The sequence below is a fragment of the Colias philodice genome, chromosome 31 (genome assembly GCF_061535455.1).
Source record: "Colias philodice isolate Cphi_HAF_F1 chromosome 31, ilColPhil1 Martin Lab GWU primary, whole genome shotgun sequence".
Taxonomy (NCBI): Eukaryota; Metazoa; Arthropoda; class Insecta; order Lepidoptera; family Pieridae; genus Colias; species Colias philodice.
The window spans coordinates 5,435,007-5,457,256 of NC_143116.1; the positions used below are offsets into that span (position 1 = coordinate 5,435,007).

General features: G+C 33.1%; 1 protein-coding gene across 1 annotated transcript; it reads right to left on the reverse strand.

Annotated features, from left to right (window-relative positions):
* Positions 1-755: 755 nt before the first annotated feature.
* On the reverse strand, positions 756-21,794 carry DPCoAC (dephosphocoenzyme A carrier). The gene is made up of 8 exons (XM_089713666.1): positions 21,598-21,794; positions 9,948-10,033; positions 7,086-7,227; positions 6,469-6,657; positions 5,915-6,085; positions 5,466-5,551; positions 4,563-4,746; positions 756-3,113 (listed from the first exon to the last, which is right to left on the reverse strand). The coding sequence occupies exons 2-8, from the start codon at positions 9,997-9,999 to the stop codon at positions 2,960-2,962; spliced, it is 978 nt and encodes a 325-aa protein (XP_089569792.1). The 5' UTR covers positions 10,000-10,033; positions 21,598-21,794; the 3' UTR covers positions 756-2,959.
* Positions 21,795-22,250: the final 456 nt, after the last annotated feature.

A 22,250-nucleotide genomic window follows, 5' to 3' on the forward strand; every position in this document is an offset into this window, starting at 1 on the left:
GAGCCGCCAAGCAAATACTATTGTCATTTTATATATTAATCTCAGCTCACACTAAATTATAGACGAAAGCGCATCTCGTGTAGTATAATTGATAACAATGCATCAAGTACTTATGCTTTAATCACAGTTGTCTGACGGACTGACAATAAAGCCACCCCACACTCACCAACATCGCTCGGACGACTGTTGCCGTGATTTTATACAAATCAAAATGGCATTTGAGCCCGACAGTTAATTGTTGTGTTTAGCTTGTTGTTTAGGAATCTACCGCGCCATTTGTGTTTTGTTTCCATAACTAAATTACGGTTGTCTGTGAGACCTGTGCCATGTAGATGATTTATGGGGACAAAAGTAAAATGCCTGAAAATCGTATTATATCCAATAAAAAAAAAATATTTGTATGTTTTTATGTCAATAATCATGAACTGAATCAAGAAGTGTATTTGGTATTTATGGTCGTGATAGTATGTGTTCGTGATGCGAAGTTTGTTTATGCATAGTAGCTTGGGGACAAATGTGATAGTACTGGAAAATTGCATTTAGTCTCTGGACAACCATGAAACTACGCACAAATTAATAAAGCAAGTAAAATATTGTTCACAATAATGTAAGAAAATATTAAGAGGAATATAATTAAAACCAATTTAACTCTTTCTGATTTCATGTTTATTAATTATCGTTCAGGGACATGATGCGTGTACCGTCGGACCATTAAAAGTTGACCCCTAGAGGCTAGAGGCAAATAAAAATCATAGTCAACTTGAACACATTTATTCCAATAAATTTGTACAACACCTACACAGTACAAACACACATATTATAATATCAATAACATAGATTTTTACGGCAATCGTAAATAAAATTTACAAAAATTAAATTTCACAGTGCAGTATTTTCTGACATTTATATAAGAAACCGTGGATATTTCTTAAAATTAAAAACCGATGACCAAAACACAAAATACTTTAAAACGAATTTGCGCAAATATCACTGAAATAATAATGCCTACGCATTTTTATAATGGACGTGTGTAATCAAACGATACTGAATTTTGTAAGTAAATTTGTATTTTTATTAATTGGCTGGCTACTTGAAAAGTATATAAATTATATTATGCTATTTCACTCACTACAGTAAAAAGTATAAAGTCGCTTCCCGCGTCTGTCTATATGTATGTATGCTTAGATCTTTAAAACTACACAATAGACTCTGATGCAGTTTTTTTTTTCAATAGATAAAGTGATTCAAAAGGAAGGTTTGAGTATATAATTTCTTATTCTTTAGGGCGACGCTGCGGGCGGTAAGCTAGTAAATTAGGTATACAATACTTAGTGGAAAATGTATATCTATCAAACTGACATTTCACGCATATAGTGTACACAGTTCTATGTGTTGCCAGCTGTATTATTGTGAAAATAAATTAAAAACAGCTTACGAAAGAGTAAATGACTAAAAATTGAGTATCGTTTGAGGATTTATTATTTTAAAGATAAATATATTATTTAATAATATATTATTTTTAAAAGGCAATAAGCGTTGTAAAAAGATTGAAGTGAATATTTTTTATTAAAAGTCATTATATATATTTATTTATTGTCGCTTACAGTCACAGTTAAATATATAAAATTGAAAAACAGTATTGTCATTTATACATTCTACAAACAGTGCAATATGTCTACTATAAAGTGTAAACATTATCAAAATCAACAAAGCAATACCTACTATGTGAATAAACTTGTTTCTTAAATATTACTTCTTAACAATATAATATTTTATATAAAATACAACCAAAGAACATTTCCATAAAGGATTTATTTTCTATTTTTTTTTTTTGAAGTGAAACTTCTTTAGGCGCGTTGAGAGTAAAATTTCAAAGTCGCGCCATGGCAATACCATCACGTGAAAGAGTAAGGCGGCGATTGTGGTTCTTTGAATCTTGCCAAAGAAGTTTCACTTCTGACACGTGTGCTCTGCATGCACGATATTTTTGAGTAAGTCCAACATAATATCGATTGAAGTAGAAATGTGAAAGTCCTATCCATTTCGGTTCAGCATTTTCCAACATAGACTGGAACTAACCCATAAAATAAGCGGAGATTCAGTATAATATAAACATGTGTAACAGCTTAAAATACTGATCGGAGTAAAAACTGTTTTAATACTAAATATTCAAAAATGTCTAAGTTTTTCTCATAATTCATTAATTTATATTTAATATTATTTTATATTTTTTTATTTTATATTTCTGTCTTAATTAGAACACTCGTATTCTGATAATAATTGCACAATTCCCATTTATCACAAGACAAAGGCATTTATGTACAAAAATTATTATTCTACACTGGTAATACTTACGAAAGAGCGAGACAGCTACATGCGTAATTAATATGTTGAAAAGAGGCAGATATAGTTTTCATGAGGTCTCTTATAATTACAAAATAACATAATAATTATAACAAAATGAGGTTTTTATTTCGTCTTATAATATATTTCGATATTTTTACAATAAGAACGATTACATAGAGCTGCAAAAATTACAATTCGTAATAAATATAATATTGCATAAGCTAAAAAATACAAATTATATTATAACAAGGTAAAAATTTAATTCATAAGGCCATTTCGTTATTAAAGTCCCTTTAAGGCCTTTTTATCTAAATGTACAAAAATACACAAGGCTCTAAATAAAATAAATCCTTATATAATTCGAAACAATGATAAGATGTAATTTTGACTTATAATCAACAAGGCCCTAATATATTATAGACCCTTACAAGGTCTTTTCATGCAACGAGAGATTGCTGTTACTCTTTTAACAAAAATAACAGTAAAATTGATGTTATAATAAGACTTAATTAGCCTTTTTTCACATATTCACGTATTTTCAACAAATTATTCGGCAAAAAACTTAAACATAACAAATTATAATATAACATATTAGGGCCTTTAAGTGATATAATTATATATTGACCCCCATCGCTTCAAAGGTAAGTGCTACCTCTCTGAGGGTACTTTTAAAGGCATCGTACGTGGAGAAAGAAATTCCGACTGCTATGGGGCCCTTTACCCAGTTCATGCTGAGGCCCTTGAAAAAGGCCCGCCAGCCTTCGTCCCTGCGATTACAAAAAAAATGTAAATATAAAGTCCTTTTTAATTTTTGTATGAAAGTTGTGTTAAAAAATATGTAAAATCTGTTTTGAAGGAACATTTTCATAAAAAAAAGCCGGGTTGCACTGGGGGAGTGCCGGCAGAAGTGAAAACTTGATTATTAACGTTCAGCATGTTTGATATTTTGGAATGGTATCCGTCTTACGCATGGAATATAAGTGCTAAAAAAAAAAGTCCGTCTTACGCTTTTTCGATCAGGCCACGTGTCCTGACGCGAGTTTAAGATTTTATACCCAACGCCGCTAAAGAAGTTTTTACTTCAAAAAACTTTCTATACATTTAGATTCCTACTTAATATACTAAATGTGAAAGTAACAACATTGGACTGTCTATCTTTGGTTCACGTTTAAAGAATTGAAGCGATTTTGATGAAATTTGAGATATTAGTTTTCAGTTCCGTCGAAAATTTAAATAGTCGTGGCTAGCAAAGTCGTAAGTGGTCCTTCGAGCCGGATTTTATTTGAATGTTTGATTTTTTGTGCAATTTGGAATAATGGAGCCTTCCTTGTCTGCATTTTGTGTACTATTTGTAACGCATGTGTGTGTCAGTGTGGGTATCTTTTATCTACAACTCTTATAGTATTTAGTTTATGTGTTTGTGCGAATCATTTGTGTATTATTTATATTGAATGTGTGTGTGTGTGTGTTTTTTGTTTACATCATGTATACTGTGTTACGTCCCGGCCTTAACAGCAAACTGCTGACTACGCCGTTCGCATGGGAACGGAATGCGAGCGTTGTTTTGCTGTGTTAGTTTTTAAGATAATTGGACTGTATTGAGTAGACGAGGGTGTAAAGTTTTATTTTAATTATTAAATGCAGTATTAAAGTAATATTGTTTTTTTTTGGGGCCTCCGGCTGTGTGAAGCATAATAATTAATGTCTATATTGCTCGTGTCTGTGTGTATGTTTGTGCGTGCAGCTGTGTGCGCATTCCGGCGGGCGCGGTCTGCACGCGGCGCCGCACGATGTCGAGCGGGTACAGTGTGTGTGTGCACTGACCGGTAGACGTGTGTGTGTGTGCACTGACCGGTAGACGTGTGTGTGTGTGCACTGACCGGTAGACGTGTGTGTGTGTGCACTGACCGGTAGACGTGTGTGTGTGTGCACTGACCGGTAGACGTGTGTGTGTGTGCACTGACCGGTAGACGTGTGTGTGTGTGCACTGACCGGTAGACGTGTGTGTGTGTGCACTGACCGGTATACGTGTGTGTGTGTGCACTGACCGGTAGACGTGTGTGTGTGTGCACTGACCGGTAGACGTGTGTGTGTGTGCACTGACCGGTAGACGTGTGTGTGTGTGCACTGACCGGTAGACGTGTGTGTGTGTGCACTGACCGGTAGACGTGTGTGTGTGTGCACTGACCGGCAGACGTGTGTGTGTGTGCACTGACCGGTAGACGTGCGCGAGCGTGCGCGCGATGGCCGGGTACGGGTAGGAGCCGTCGGGGCGGCGGCGCGCGGTCTGCATGCGGCGCCGCACGATGTCGAGCGGGTACGACGCGGTCTGCCCCAGCGCGCCCGCCGCGCCGCCGAACGCCATGTTCACCCACCCGCTCGGCTTGCTGCCCATGTAGTCTGACACCGATCATACAATCGACGTTATACACACATCTTAGCAATGATACAAAGCCACTCAGCTTCGAGCCCATGTAGTCTACGTGAAATAGATTGAACAGACGCGTCGATAGTTAACATAATAATCGAACATGATAGAATCGACGTTTTAAACACGTCTTCAACAAAATCAACAACTAGATGAGATACAATCATCGTTATATGCACATCTTCACCAAAATCAACAACTAAAGGAAATACAATCATCGTTATATGCACATCTTCAACAAAATCAACAACTAAAGGAGATACAATCATCGTTATAAACACATATTTTTCTCTACCTATAACTAAATAGACAATCAGCGAGCAAAAACATCAAAACTAAAAAATAGATTGTATAATAAGCAATGACAATAAATTGTCTCCAAAAATCTTTTTTATAAATGCCTTAACTCCTACTCAAACTTTTAAATAAGAAAACACGACACTAAAAATTTTTCCTATTCAATTAAATTACCTTAAAGTACCCAATATCTTTTCTCTTAAAGAAACACATAAAAATTTTGTAATGTTGTCAGGTTAAATAGTAACATATATACAATAATTTCACGTTTAAGTTACCTATATTGATAAATTGGTGTTTCCCCAGGATCTATCCTAGGTCCTTTGCTATTCATAACATACAAAAGTGACAAAGCATTATTAACTCTTTTTCATTATAAATAAAAATCACTCACCAAGATACCAATGTTTGAGCGAATCATACGTGAAGAAAGAGACGCCCGCGTACGGTACAACTCCAAGCACCGTCGCCGGGTAGCCGCTGAAAGTAAGAATAATATTTTGGAAATACTTATTATAATAAAAATAATGTGCTTACATTATTTTTCAAAACAAATATAGTTTTATTATGATTTTATGTTTGTAGGTGGATCTTATACATATAGGTATATATACTATTACAAATCCGTGTGTGTGTGTGTGTCTCTCTCTCTGCGTTTCATATAAATAGAAGTATTTGGAATCAATGTGTGCGTATTTACTCGATTGTGTGTGACTATTGTGATATAATGTCTGTGCGTATGTGTGTGTGTTTGTATCTGTGTGCTCGCAATGTTTGTTCGTGCGTCTATGTCCGTGTGTAACTACTAACTATGTATCTATCTGTCCATCTGTACACACTCACCGGTACAGCGTCCTCAGCCCCTCGTCCCTCACAATCCTGGCGAACACTTGCCGCAGCGAGCGGTACTGCGCGACCGCCATCCGCGCGCGCGCCAGGTCCAGCGGGTACGTGGCGCTCTGTGACGTCACGCCCGCTAGGGAGCCCGCCGCCAGCAGGCGGAGCGGGGACGCCCTGTACGAGTGTGACGTCATATGCGGTGTGACGTCGCATGCCACGTGTGGGACGTGTATGCTTTGTGACGTCACATGGCACGCCGTATAGGACGTGAAAAGTGACGTAAAAGAGCACGTGATTGAAAAAAAATCTCAAGTAATAAGCTGTTTGATGTAGAACATAATTGTATTCAACCATCCTCACATTATGTAGTATCCTACTAATATTGTAAATGTGACAGTTTGTGAGGATGAATGGAAAAGAAGTTGAAGCTGATGCTAATAATTTGTAAGCTAAAAATAATAAAGCTGATTTAGAAGCTGATAATGATTAATGACTAACCAATAAATGAAAATGATGATATTTGCAACTATGATGATGACATAAAACTAATCACTAACTGCGCAGTCTGCGGCGAGTCGACCCCGAGTGCGCGTTTCCACTGCTCGTGCGCAGTGAACTGTATCGCGGCGTACGGCACGATGCGCGCCATCGTGGCGCTGTTGCCGCGCCAGAGCGCTGTAACGCCTTCGGTGCGGCAACTCCGCTCCAGGAACGCGAGCGCCGCGCGCCATGAGTACGGCGTTTGGCTGACAAATGTGTATTGTAATAATAATGTAGAATGAAATATGTTTGGTTTCCAAATTCAATAAATTGTATATTATACCAAGAAAACGTCGTCAATTGTTTCAATTTTTTATTCCTTTTTCTGCATACTAGTAATTGCATTTATATTAACAGGCTTTTGTGAGCTTCAAACATACGTGCTCATAGGTTTGTAAATTTGTATGTAACCGACTCCTTTACACTCGATTATGACCCAATTTTTTAACTAAAATAATTTTTCTAAAGCAAAACTTCTTTAGGCGTTGAGAGTAACAATTTAAGGTCATGGCAATACTTTAAATCTTGCCAAAGAAATTTCACTTCTGTCACGTGTGCAGTGCTCGGCACACACGCTCTTTTTTTCTTTACAAAATTTTTCATTGGCATTTTTAATAACGACTTAAAAACTTACGATGTCTGAAAGTTAATCTTCGTCCTATCCAACGGAGCGATGGCCGTCTTAGCAAGTGCGCCGGCCGCCGCACCCGCCACTAGTGACGTCACTACTAGCGCACTGCCTGTCAGCTGTCTTTGCGTGCCCACCGTGTTTGTAGCTACGATTGGCAGAGAATTAAAAATCAAGTTTTAATTCAAGTTCTGTGTTTGTGAATTGTGTCTACAATTAATAGGTTTAAAATCAAGTTTTAATTCCAATTCTTGAAGTTAAAAAGTCTAAGTCAGATTTCAAAAAACATCGGTGTTCAGGTTGACAATCAGATACAAGAAAAAGTTTAAATGAAAGTTGTTTTTGAATCTCTTTTTAACCTGAAGAAGAAGAAGAAGAATGTCATGACATCAATCTTGAACATGAATATTTTGAACAGATTCAATGATGATGATAAGCATGATGTATTGGCAGCGTAGGGCAATCACTATAGTGTAGAGGGCCTAAATATCTAGGATCGGCCGTCATTGTAGCCGTTTATTCATAATCGCCATAATGACGGCAAACATCAACGATTATTTGTTGGGCTAACGCTGCCCATTGTGAAGAAGGCCCATATGACTAGTATGATGTAAATTTTTAATAATTACAAAACCACAAGCATAACTTTTTTTTAAGCTATTGCATAGCTTTTTTTCTTTTTCGATATCTTCGTGGGTTTTCATCAGATTGACGTGAGTCTTTTAGTGTTTGATATATTTTTTTTTATTCAGCCCCATTGCAATATGGTATGGTATTTCTCCCCAGGAATGTAGGTAACCTTTTTTGTAGAATATTTTACTTATAAACTTCAAAAAGATTAAGTATGTAATTAAAACACAATTTGCTTTTTAAAATTGTCTAGTTAACTTCTTCTTTCTTAATTCTCTGAATAGTTGTGCAATTCTCATTTTGCGTGTTTGTTTGTCTTATCATCTCGATATTTAAATAAAAACAATATCATAACTGATAACATTAAAAGATAATAATTATTCGAGAAACATATCTTTAGTTATTTATCTAGACACGCCTCTAGGTTTACCATTGTCTTTTTGGTCGACTACAGATGTTCCAGGTTCGAGGCCTGGGTTGGGTTACAAATAAAAGAGAGCTGTTTAAATGTTATTAGTATTAAAAAGTATGCATAATAACCATTTTTCTTATGTCCAAAATTGCATGCTAAAAATTTTACATTTGCAGTTCTAACAAAAAGAAAAATATATGACTTTATGTCCGCTGTTACAAGGTTGCGTTGTTGAACTTTTATGAAGTGTCAAATGTTACCTATTAATATGACTCTTATATAGGCCCCCATTGCCAGCACCATGACCATCATTTTCTTTTTGTTACTACGTCATTAGACCCCCAAAACACCGGCATCTTAATACAAATTGTTTGTATTATCATCTTCCGGTGTGTGATGTGACTGATAGCCTAAGGACAAAATATTATATACCTCATAAAGTTATATCTACGTTGATCGATGACTTAAGGCGACGTTAAGTGCCGAGCATAGTCCAGATTGTGGTACAAGTGCCAAGTGGTAAATTATTATTTTCTGTATTTTGACAACGAAAGCACACGAAAGCTTGAACGCGTTAAAATCAGGAACTGGGGGTCCGATTTGAAAAATGATTTCACGTAGATAACACAGCGGGGCACAGTTATTCTAGTTATTTAATAACAACATAAACAAATAACAAATTATCATTTTTTTTTTTGCAATTAGGTAATTCACACCAGAATATTACACGTGATGTTCATTTTAAAATTATTAAAAGTTGTATATATCTGCACCTTAAGACAATAATAATCATTGTATAGGATAATGGATTTAAGGCACGCGTCATTTTATTAGTTTTTTTATCAAGTATGAGTAATTATATGTACTGTGAAGAACATGTGTACTTACAATATACCTAACTTGCGATTGTTATCCTACTAATTATTCGGAAATTAACTTTGTATAAAACAAAGTCGCTTTTTCTGTCCCTGTGTATGCTTAAATCTTTAAAACTACGCAACGGATCTCGATGCGCTTTTTTAATAGATAGGAGTGATTTAAGAGGAATGTTTTAGTATATAATATATATAGGTATATTTTTTTATATATGTAATTTATTAGGTTTTAGACAAATCGGGTGAAGTCGCGGGAGGAAAGCTAGTATTAAATAAATTATCATATCTTATTATTTGTTGTTTGTCACTTTTCATAATAATATATTTAGATACCCGTATCTTTATAATCAATACTTAAACTTTGTCCTCTTGATTTTTACTATCGTTCTAGAATCTTAATCTTAATTTTATTTTGAAACAACACTTCGAATCAATCTTTTAATAATAATTATTTTATATTTTTCGTCACTGGCAAGGAGCCCCATAAAAAAATATTGTGTAACTTTATATTATGCTAATTTATTTTTCTTTTTTGGTATATAACTAGGATTTGGCCTTCCCAAAGTAACATTGGCATAATTGTGCAAGCAAAATTACCACTCAAATAAAAAAAAATATTTAATAAGGCATTGACTAAGTTTTACCCACATTGCTCCGCTCCTATTGACCTTACCGTGATGGTTCATGGTACATAACCTATGTTGACCCAACCTGTTAGTAATATTCATTAAAAATTTGAAATAAATCCATGAAGTACATACGTACTTATTGAGTTTAGCCCGGACATACATACAGACAAAAATTTTAAAAACTATATTTTGGGCTTCGATATCAATTGTTGACCACGGTCCACGACCCAAGATTTCTTTTAAAAAATTCAACGACTCCTATATCATCCAATGTTATTATAAATATGTATTGATGATGATGATGACGATGATGACATCTCACCATGTTGTGTATCCTCGCTCTGTTCAGGCGGCACTCGCGCGACGCCTCCCATCTTGCTCGCTCACATGACGTCACGCAGAATACATCTGAAATTAGTTTAGTTTTCGAATATTGAATGGAAGTAAAACATAGCTATAGCGCAGAATATAGATGTGATATAGAGAAGCATACAGTCGTAGTATAGCTTGACCGCAGTGGCTGTACCGCTGTCAATCTAGTTATTATTCTGCGCCGCTGTGTCGGTATGTGCGCGGCGAGGTGGGGGGGAGTACCGACCGTTCCGTTTCTTTCTAACTTCTAACTCGTGCTCTTTTTTACCCGGTCTCTGCGGCCCTGCCTGACCGCACATACCTAAGGCGCGGTACAGCAGTTGCGGTCGAGCCTCTATGGGTCAAGCTATACCTCATCACATGACCACATACAGGTAGTTCGTCTTTGGTCTCTTAGTAAATGCCGAAAAATATTTTAGGGTGGGATTTAGAAAAAATTTTTTTTAAGAATGAGTTAAATAAACAAAAATTCTTTGTTTATTTAACTCATTCTTAAAAAAATTTTCGATACGAAATGATAGTCGCAACAGAGCAACGGAGCGATTTTATGATAAGTATTATAATCTTTGAGATAGTAAGGAGGCTAAATAGTGAAAGTTTGCATAATTTTATATTGTTCTAGCTGTGCTCCGCGGTTTTACCCGCATTGCTCTGCTCCTGTTGGCGAATAGCCTTCCTCGATAAATGGGATATCTAACACCAAAAGAATTTTTCAAATCGGACTGAGCTTAGCGCGTTCAAACAAACAAATAAAAAAACTCTTCAGCTTTATAATATGTATTAGTATAGATTTTGCTGATTTGACGCCGCTTCCTTCATAAAGCTTGATATAGGCTACGTTTGGTGGACGTTAAAATATCCTGATTCTCATGGGAGTTTTGAGTGGTTCTCACATTGCAAGAGTGCAATAACAATCTTCAGGAGTTTTCTGAATTCTGTCCAATAAATAACATAAACATATGTTTTGTTTTTTTCAAGTTTACCATCTTGATAATATGGTTATCACTACTTGGTAACAATTATGAGGATGAGTCTAATATTCATTCTTAGTAAGTAATCGGAACATATAATTTCACAATTCTGCATGTCATGTAGCTACGTGTTTATATATAAACCGTTATCACACTAAAATAGCTTAACCATTACTGATAAAGTTTTGGCTCAACTACATTGGTCATCAACTACATAGTATGAAACAAAGTAGTCGTTGTCTGTCCGTCCGTACCATCGGTCCGTACCTATGTTTAAATGTTTAAAACTACGCAACGGATTTTGATGCGGTTTATATGTATTAATAGATCCTCTATCTATTATTGATTCTTGTGGAAGGTTTAAGTAAGTATAAAACAGTATATGTACTCTATGACCAAGAACCATAAAATATTTGTTTTCAACTAACAAGAATAGGATGTTTATTACTGTTTAACTTCAAGCTAATTAATAAAGTCATACTGTGACTTAATACAATTTTACGATGTAACTTGTAAGTACTAAGCAATATAGCTTATCGAAAAAATGAAAAAAAAAATGTGTGCGTGTACTAAATGTACACACGTAAGCAGTGAAACTTCTTTAAGTAGGGTCAACCGGGGCAATTGCAACTATGGGGCAATTGCAACTACTTATCATAACTCATTTATTAGAGTTGTTGTAATATATCGCCATCTATGATTCAATAACTCAACGACTAATAAATCTTACAAATAATAGATGGCGCCACTACGATGAAAACTATTTGATTTATAGGCCATTTTGTCAAACCGCCATTTTGAAGTTGGTGTGCGTAAAAACAGGTGTCGGGTTTTGCTGACAAAAAAATTGTTTAGGAGTGATTTTTTGCAGGTGTTTTTGATTGGACACGATTATCACAAGCCGTAAGTTATTTCATTTATATTTTAAGTGCGTTAGTTGACTCTATTTTGTGTTATTGATGCAGTTACATTTGCCCCATGAAAATTTCACTATGGGGTTATTGCAACTGTGAGGTTAGTTACAATAGCCCCTTATATTTTTGTATGAAACTAAAAACACTAGTGATGTGACAGTGTCGATATTTTTAATTTATTATGTATCCTTCTTGGTAGTCAAAATATACTTTCTTTATGATTAATTAAAGAAGAACCATCGATTTTTTTTTCGATATTATACCCAGAGACGGGTTCGTAAGTAAAATTCAAATTAGATAAAACCAGCGTGGTTAAAGAATATAACTAAAAACGAGGTCGTCTTTTTTGCCTCTAAATATTTTAAACAATAGTTGTATGATGAGAAACATCTAAATCATAAAATTAGGTAGACATGTTTAATGTTTAACTACCGAGCAGTGAATGAACGTGTAAAACAAATGATCAATAAACTGAATTCTAATTGAATGCTAACTTATTTATTTATTTATTATTGCTTAACATATTAATGCTGCAGGCCGTAACGGCATGTTGCAGTCAAAGTAGTAAGTGTTTATTACTATACTTCAATGGTATTTCAGATGGTGAGGAATTACAAACGCAAAAAAGAAGTTGGCTACTCGCAAGATGATCTTATGAAAGAGAGACTAGAGACTTAAATGTTGTTAAAACTTTATATTCCTGAAAAATGTGATTGCTGTGTAAGATTTTTTATAAAGAGACTAGAGACTTAAATGTTGTTAAAACTGTATATTCCTGAAAAATGTGATTGCTGTGTAAGATTTTTTATAAAGAGACTAGAGACTTAAATGTTGTTAAAACTTTATATTCCTGAAAAATGTGATTGCTGTGTAAGATTTTTTATTCCTGAAAAATGTGATTGCTGTGTAAGATTTTTTATAAAGAGACTAGAGACTTAAATGTTGTTAAAACTTTATATTCCTGAAAAATGTGATTGCTGTGTGTTAGATTTATTAGAGACTTACATATTGTTAAAACCTTATAGGTATTCTTAAAAAAAGGATTGTTGTGTACGATTTTTTTGTAGAGACTGTTAAATAAGTAAGCCAGGGTATTATTTTAGATGATAAGAATTTGTTTTTTTCATTGTTTACGAAACCAAAGTTGTGAATCTCTTATGTAAAACTAAGTAGGATAGTTCTGTGATTGTCCAAGTAATTTTTAATAAACGGTTGATTAACTAATAAACGTATTTTGTTTGGTTTACGTTTATAACAATACTAGATTTCCGCCCGCGGCTTTGCCCGCGTTTTCAAAGGAAAACCCGCATAGTTCCCGTCCTCGTGGGATTTCCGGGATAAAACCTACCCTATGTGTTAATCCAAGTTACCCTCTATATGTGTGCTAAATTTCATTGTAATCGGTTCAGTAGTTTTTACGTGAAAGAGTAACAAACATCCATACATCCATACAAACTTTCGCCTTTATAATATTAATAGGATTTAACACAAAGAATATTATTTGTTTTGACCAAAAACTAAAATTGACTTAGTAGGTAGGGGCATTGTAATTTTTTTTTGTTGCGATTTAAAGTGGTAAATCAAAGTACCTACATGAGTTTTTCCTCTAAATAATGCGGCGCCATCTACGATCGCAACGTTATTGTAGCAATAGTTCCCTTATACACAATAGTACGATACAAATCACACGCAGAATAATAAAAAAATATCGATGAATAAGTTTTTTGCATTCCCCACACTAATTCTCTAACAAATAGTTGCATTTGCCCCACATTTAGAAAAATAAGATTTTTCCTGAAAACTCGTCCTTGCTACACGGTAATCCAGTTCAAAATCCTATGAATAACATGAAATCTCATAAATATATTCTATATTCGTTGTTTTATATGAAATAGAAGAAGAGCTATGGCAGTTAGTTGCATTTACCCCCGACATGGGGTTAATGTAACTTTTTCTACCAATTTTAGGAAATATTCTCACTACCAGTTATTTATAAGACTACTGTATTGCTTGTTTGGTTTAAAATAATCTTGAATAAATACAAAAAACAATAAATGGGTCAAATAAATGACCAAATATAAAAGGAGATGACTGCAACCGATCAAACTTGAGACTTGTTATTTTTTAGTTGCATTTGCCCCGGTTGACATATAACTTTATTTTTCAAAAAATAATTTATACATCGATAAGAGCAAGACGGCGCGTAACGAAAAAATGTTACACTAAATTTTTTTCCAACCCCGATAAAGAAGTTTTACTTCAAAAATTAAATGCGATTTTGTGGCAGTTCAGAGAAATATTTTTTACGGTAATAGATATAGTATACTATATACCTCCATGTTGAATTTCTCCGTAGAAATTCAACATTTTCGATAATTCATAATAGAAAATATCACCCTTTTCGGCGCTTAGTCTGTATTATGAATCTGTTTAGTCTGTTTCTTTTACTGAACCTATGACATATTTTTCTGAATGGTCACAAGATCTTTCACCTACTACCATTTATTACGGCACACCCAAGAAGCTTATATCTTATACACTGGAGATTTCGGTATGAACATTTGACGTGTAAGAGCGTTTTCACATTATCCGATCCGATATCGGATATCGGACGCCGATAGCCGATATCCGATATCGGATACAATTTGCCCTTTCACATTGTCCGATAAAATCGTTCCGATATCATCATGAGTGTTGCCAGAAATTTTTAGAGAAAACTAAACTAAATTGCCAGTTGATAAAAAAAGGTATGTATAATTAAAAAAAATCAAATGTTATAAATCAAAGTTGTACATGTACATTAAAAATAACTACGATAAAGAAAAACAACTTCAAAAAAGAAAAGTAAAATGTAAAAAAAGATTTGATATCACAAATTACTGCATATTATTTAGATGTGCTATTTACTAAATAGTTTTGATATCGGTCATTTGTATAACATAATATACTTATGTTAACACATTATAAATTAAATAAATTTATATCAATACCTACTACAACCTAGTAAGTTAATATGTTTAGTAATACCATGGACGAATATAATTTATATTTGTCTATGGTAATACATATTAGTAAATACCTTTCAAAATCTATTAAATGTATTTTTAGCAAGACGTACCTACTCATTTAGTCATTTTTTCACTACATACATTTATAAAAGTTCATGTAGTACCTATGATAAATTTATTAAGTGATACAATCTTTGTTCACATTTTCTTTTCTTTTTCTTATTACACTGTAATATCCTAAAATAATATTGTCACTCGTTCAAATATATTTGTAATATGATTGTTGTAATTTCCTGTAAGTAAAGATACATAAATTATTTTATTGTCATAAACAATTATTTTAGAATTAAGAGTTTTCAAACTTTGTATTCTTTGTTGTTAATTCAAAATAAAAATAAAATCCCCTCCTTTTTTGAAGTCGGTTAAAAACAAAGCACTCAATGACAACAATACAATAAATAGCACAACCAACATCCGAGTAGGAGGAGGAGCGAGGCAGAATGAGATAAAATAAAGATGATAGACACTAATGTTTTCGAAGATAGATATTTGAATTTAAGAACGCATTATATTTTTGTTTACTTCAGTTCAGCCAATTGCCGTGTATTTTAATACGGCAAATAAAAATACTTGCCGTATAAATCGTATTTTAAATGCCTATAAATACTTAAATGTGTGTTTTCTTAATAAAAAAAGGTTTCTTTTAATAGAAAGGGTTTTAGGTTAAAAACAAAGAATATTTTTTTGAAGATTGAGCGCCCTATAAGACTGAAAATACACAAACTAGTGCTTTTTTGCTGTTGGTATACTGCCTTTTCGAAAATTGAGTTGGCAACACTGAACATTATCGTCCGATAGCCACTAGGAATATCGGTGTCGGCTCCGATATCCGATATCGGACCGGACAATGTGAAAGACAGGCACATATTTCATACATTTTACTTCCCTCCGATATCGGATATCGGCTATCGGCTTCCGATATCCGATATCGGATCGGATAATGTGAAAACGCTCTAACAAGAAAAATGTTGTGTTTTATCACTTTCACACCTAACTTGGTATTGCCACTGTTAATACGAAGTTTTCCCAAGGCTACTATGTATGCTGTAATATTCTGTGCAAAAGGTTAGTTTTTGTACATGAGTTTGTTGATAAATTGCCAACAACGTCATTCAGAAGCATTGTTGGATGAGACAATTATTATTTATGCTAAATAAAATAAGTATCTGAACCAATTATTAAAAAGCGATACTCCCTGATTATGGGTAGTTACCATAATAAAATTGTAGCAACTCTCACTTTGACAATATGGCATAAGTGTCAAAAAAATTGCGTCGCTTCGAATATTTAAGTTAATATTGTTGCGTATTTAATAAATATTTTCCGAATATAAATAATGTATTGCATTGTGAAAAGTTGCAGAAGTTTTTGGACACCAAATTCTGGCCTATAATTTCACAGGCAAGTGTATATTTACGTTATTTACAATATTCCTCAATACTCATGCATTTACCTGTTTAGAATCATTTTAATGGCAAAAATCGTCAAATTTATCATCATTTTACTAAGCAATCATGTTAAATAAGTTCTTTTCCTAATACTTTCATCATTTTTCAACAAGTTTTCAACAAACAAATTTAACAAGTAAAGTAACCATGATGATGGGTTTTTACGGATAGCGACGATAATATATTGCTAAACAATATTATGATGAACATTTAGAACACCATTTTAAAATTTTTTATACTAGTAATGAAACAACACACGACATCGGTATTGCACTCACATATTGTGGTTTGTTCTTTTTTACATTGAAATGTATACTTTTTAACCTAATATTTTTTTGTTTTACGTAAAAAGAAATATATGTGCCTATCAAGGGTAAAATTACTGAGGATTACGACCCAGAAAAAAAATACTGCTATAAACAGTTTTTATTTGATGTTTTTGGCTTGAAGTTGACCCGTCGAAGCAACGCGTTTAAAAAGAAGATCTAAGTAACTTACAATTTGGTAAACAGCATCTGATGCAAAACACAACTTTCCTCTATTTACAAAGGATGTTAATGATGTATATCGGTTAATATTCAAGCTTTGTAGCCAAAAGTTATCAAGCGTTATTTAATACTATCATTCTCTAGCAATTAAAATTGTATGTCGTATAAAGGTGATAATTCTTGTAAGTTGACCAGTAATTATAATAAAAATACTGTTAAAAATATATGTCGTTATTATTTATAGACCATGATTTTTAGTTTTTTCTATTTCGAAAAATCCTGAATATACAAACCAGTGTGGTCACCCACAGAAAGAGACAAAAAACAACACTGACGTCATTCAAGGTTATATTTTCTTGTGACAAGTTAATGGTCATAGTGCAATCTCCAGTGTATTAGATATAAGCTTCTTGGGCACACCCTGTATACTTAAACATTATCAATACACAGATAAAATTTATTTCCTTGTTCATTGTTAGGGCAATGAATGCATCTATAGATTAAGTTTTTATTAGATAATAACACACAGACAGTAACTACTTGATAAGCTACTTGACATCTAAAGCACATCTAAAGAATCTATAGTCCTTTCCACCTAAGATGATTTCTGTGACACATCGATTTTTGACACGTGTAGAGATGTCGGTTACTGAAATCGTATCAATTGTTTCCGATAATCGATAATATTCTAATATGGAAATGAAATCGATTTGAATAAAGTACCAAAATTAGTTTTTTCGGCATTTCGCCAACAATTAACTAAGGAAACTTAGCAAACAACAGCAACAAAAAGTCAACAATAACAATTAGTAACAATAACAGAATACCACGTAAAGTGTCAATATAAAAATGCAACTTGTATACAAGGCTGACGCACTCGTACAGACGATTGACTCGATTGACAAACGATCACAAGATGGGCGCCGATTATATGATTTTCCAACTCTATGATTTTTCAACGATCCATTTCATGTACACGAATTGCGTAGGTATTATATTTTTGTGTTATTTTATTTTATTTTTCATTATATTAAACTAAACAATACTGTTTTTGATTTATAAGCTTAAGATGTTTCATTTTTATATTTTTGGTAATAATGCCGCCATAAAATAAAAATATTATGCACTAAAATTATTTTGACTTTTTAAACATAAAATACGTAATTCGGAACAGGATGAAGTGTCACAGGAATCATCATAGGTGAAAAGGACTAGCTTAGACCTAAGGCTTAGACTAGTACCATAGTATTACCACAGACTAATAATAATATACTACGTTATTACCTGTTAGATCAAGAGCCCACGACGGCCAGACTTTCCTTTCTTTCGGAAAGTTGAAAGTTTCTCTGTATATGTCTCCTATACAGATAAGAACGACCAGCGACTATCAAGTTTGGGTTGTGGTTACTTTGGCAGGAAACAGGTAGTGAAGGTGTATAAAATAGTACCTAACTTTCATTATAGTTTAAAAGCTAAATTTTATATATGTTACTTGGGGACCTATAAAAAGACATAACCTTAAGAGCCAGACAGTTTTCATGGTTCTTACATCTAGCCAGACACATTTAAAAAATAACTAACATATCATCAAATTCACATAACTACCTAAAAGCGTAACAAATATGAAATAACCCACTAAAACATTAGTTAACTATAATTATTAAAAAAATAAAAGTATAATATATAAGTAATAAAGTTATTACTTATCTTTTACTTAGACTTATGTTGATGGAATTTCACGTATCCCGATGACTTTTTTATTGTGTCATCGAGATACGTGAAATTTCATCAACATAAACCCCCGTAAAAGATAAGTAATAACTTTATTACTTATATATTATACTTTTATTTTTTTAATAATTATAGTTAACTAATGTTTTAGTGGGTTATTTCATATTTGTTACGCTTTTAGGTAGTTATGTGAATTTGATGATATGTTAGTTATTTTTTAAATGTGTCTGGCTAGATGTAAGAACCATGAAAACTGTCTGGCTCTTAAGGTAATGTCTTTTTATAGGTCCCCAAGTAACATATATAAAATTTAGCTTTTAAACTATAATGAAAGTTAGGTACTATTTTATACACCTTCACTACCTGTTTCCTGCCAAAGTAACCACAACCCAAACTTGATAGTCGCTGGTCGTTCTTATCTGTATAGGAGACATATACAGAGAAACTTTCAACTTTCCGAAAGAAAGGAAAGTCTGGCCGTCGTGGGCTCTTATATTATGTGGTATTACATAGGAAATAATATTGTAATACATAAGTACTGTGCTAGTACATTATATTAATAAACTAGTTGAGCCGCGCGGTTTCAACCGCGGACGAAACCGAAGACAAAAGTTTATATGTATAAAAGAGAAATTTTTAAAGAATAGAAAAAGACGATCACGAGGCGGGTTTCGAACCCGCGTCTTTTGCCTGAAATTTCAATAGATATCACATTCAAGTTTTATTATTTCGGTACATATAAGTTACAATACTGCAAAGTTTCATCACAATCCATTCAGTAGTTTTGCGTAAAAGAGTAACAAACATACATGCATTCCAAACTTTTCTATTTATAATATTAGTAGAATAGTAAAATTGATTAAAAGAGGAACTAAAATAAGTATTTACTAGTAAAAAGCTATAAATTATTAATATCAACGCTATACAAATTTACAAGCCATTACATAAAGGAGGTATTTTGAAGGTTATGGAGATAATTTAGGATCAAGATGTTTTTATAAACAAACAATGCGTTAAATATAATTGTCCTTGAGATGGCAATGACCGGAAGAATGATAAACATTAAACTGCTTATTTTTATAAACTTCTTAGTTACATATTTTGTAGAAAAAAATGTAATATTGACATGATTTTAAAAGAGCAACTATGGTGTTTCTTGCCGGTTTCTTGCAGTAGTAAATGTAAAAATATGTAATGACGATTCAAAAGTACTTCAAGAAGGAAGTCTAATTGAATAAATAAATGTTTGAGTTTTCATTCTTATTCCTATTAAAACATATCTATACTAATATTACAATGCTTTGTTGGTTTGAACAGGCTAAGCTCAAGAGCTATTGTTTAAATTTGAAAAATTCTTTCAGTGTTGGATAGCCCATTTATTGAGGAAGGCTATTTATCATCACGCTAAGAACAACAGAAGAGGAGCGCGGGTGAAACCAAGTAGTGCAGCTAGTTTTTAATAAGAATGAAAATGCAATAATATTTGGAATTATGTTTGTCATTCAAAAGATTGTTATTTACTTTCAATTAGGTATAAACATAACAATGTGTTGCACATATATCTTTATATTTTTGCTCTTAAAAAATATTGATACTTATATTTTTTAAGAGACAATCCAAAGATAGATTCAAATTCATATTGGTCATTGGCTTAGAGCCAAATTTTTTTAGGGTAATGGCTATACATGTCAGACATGCTGTTTTAAGTTCCAATACATTGATACTTTACAATTTCATATTTTTTTAATTAACACATTGACTGCCAGAGTAATAATGACGAAAATCACAAAAAAAATTTTTTGTGCCAATTGATGTTATGGGTCTAGATATATATAGTATTAAATTTTGGGTTCAATCGGACGCAGGGTTCCGTAGAATTTAAAAAAAACTTCACGAGGTCACCGGTGCCCTACATGGCGTACAGAAATAATTAAGTTGATTTCTGTTCCAAGGCGCCGTGCGGTCACCTCTCCAGGCCTAAGCTCCGGGCACCCGCGCACCTCAGTCAAAGACAAAAAGTTTAATTAAATTACTCGTCGATTTAACTACTCGTTTTATTTTTCTTTCTATTGTAATGCATTCACAACCATTTTTAAATAAATACGTTTGAATTAAGAAAAAATTTTATGTTCTGGGCATTTTCACGTTATTGAAGGTTTACCTTCACTAATTCAAAATATTCTTACGTTACATAGAAACCATGCGAAAGTATTACACCTGAGCGCCATCCCGGTCACTTAATAATAAGAAATCTACGGAAAACGCGTCCTACGGCGCGTAAATCATCTCTGAAAACAGGTTTACCGTGAGGTCACCGGTGTCCTACGCGGCTCCTTCATACAAGTCCGCTTCCGGTCACCGGTGCCCTACATGGCAGTCAATGTGTTAATGAATGTTATTTTTAATAGCATTAAATTTTTTTGAAGTTTTTTATTTAACCTCAGATATAAGTACATACTAAATATTATATTTTTGTTTCAAAGTCAATTTAAAAACCTTCAGTACACATCTTGTAAATAAATAGAAAAAGATACTAAATAACACTTTTATAATTTGATAGTCAGTCCTGTAATATGGTTTAATTTTAAAACTAATAAATTGTGCAGATAAAATATTACCTTACGAAAATTTTAACAGTTATCTCTTATCAAAAGACTAATATATGCTTCATGAATTAAAATAGTTTTATTTTTACGTAATATAAACATAACCTAAAAAAACAAACAATATTATTTGTTAAGTATTACAATCATTTAATTGATAAAACTCTCAAATATAATATAAGATAAATTCTTATTGGAATCAAATCTATTAAAATTCAATCGACGTATTGTTATTATTTTAGTGTGATGATGAGTTCAAAGTACAAACTCCAACCTTGACACTATTGCTTGATAAAAATAAAAAAAACACAACATTATGTTATAAATATTTAATATTTATCCAAGAATTAATATATAAAATTAATTTATTTACTTACGGAATTAAGTTTTGTTATTTTAAGAATACACTGTCTCACACTGTAAATCACCTTATTATGAATTTGTGTAAAACCCGTGTTTAAAAATTTCTGTGTATCGTTTTTCAAGAGTAGTTTTTCACGCAAACTACTTGACTATCCTTGAGATATTTTCGAAACTGGAGGAATTCGAATCGCAACTCGTCATAAAACTTTGTTTGACAACTAATATCAATCAAAATCTCAAAATTCAAATTTCAAAATCTGTCAATTATTGTCAATGTCATTCCGAGATGTCATTGAGCATGAAAATCGGATACACATTTAGACTGAGCGTTTAGAGCATAGACCTCTGAGCTCAGTTAATATTTTATTTTTTTAACATTCATCTCGTCTCTTTAGTCCATAAATATCTTACCACACGAGTAGAAAAACGTAACTATTCGTGTGCTCTCATGGATTATAACATAATATTAATTAATTTATCTAGACGCAGTATATGTATATTTTTTGCTAATTTCCGCTCGAGGAGTCGAAGAACAACCTGCACAGGTCCTGTCCCGTGAGATTTTCAGGATAGGACTATGCGCTTTTACAGTTTTATGCATGAAGAGACTAGGGATAATAGAAAATCTAAACTAATCATATTTAAATAAATAAATTTGATCTGAATC

Bases quoted from the DNA above. Each gene is read 5' to 3' on its own strand.
- DPCoAC (XM_089713666.1), bottom strand. From the start codon at position 9,999: ATGGGAGGCGTCGCGCGAGTGCCGCCTGAACAGAGCGAGGATACACAA. The intron at 6,658-7,085 runs GTAAGTTTTTAA...CACATTTGTCAG, and splicing joins AAGATTAACTTTCAGACATC to CCAAACGCCGTACTCATGGC. The intron at 5,552-5,914 runs GTGAGTGTGTAC...TCTTACTTTCAG, and splicing joins GGGCTGAGGACGCTGTACCG to CGGCTACCCGGCGACGGTGC.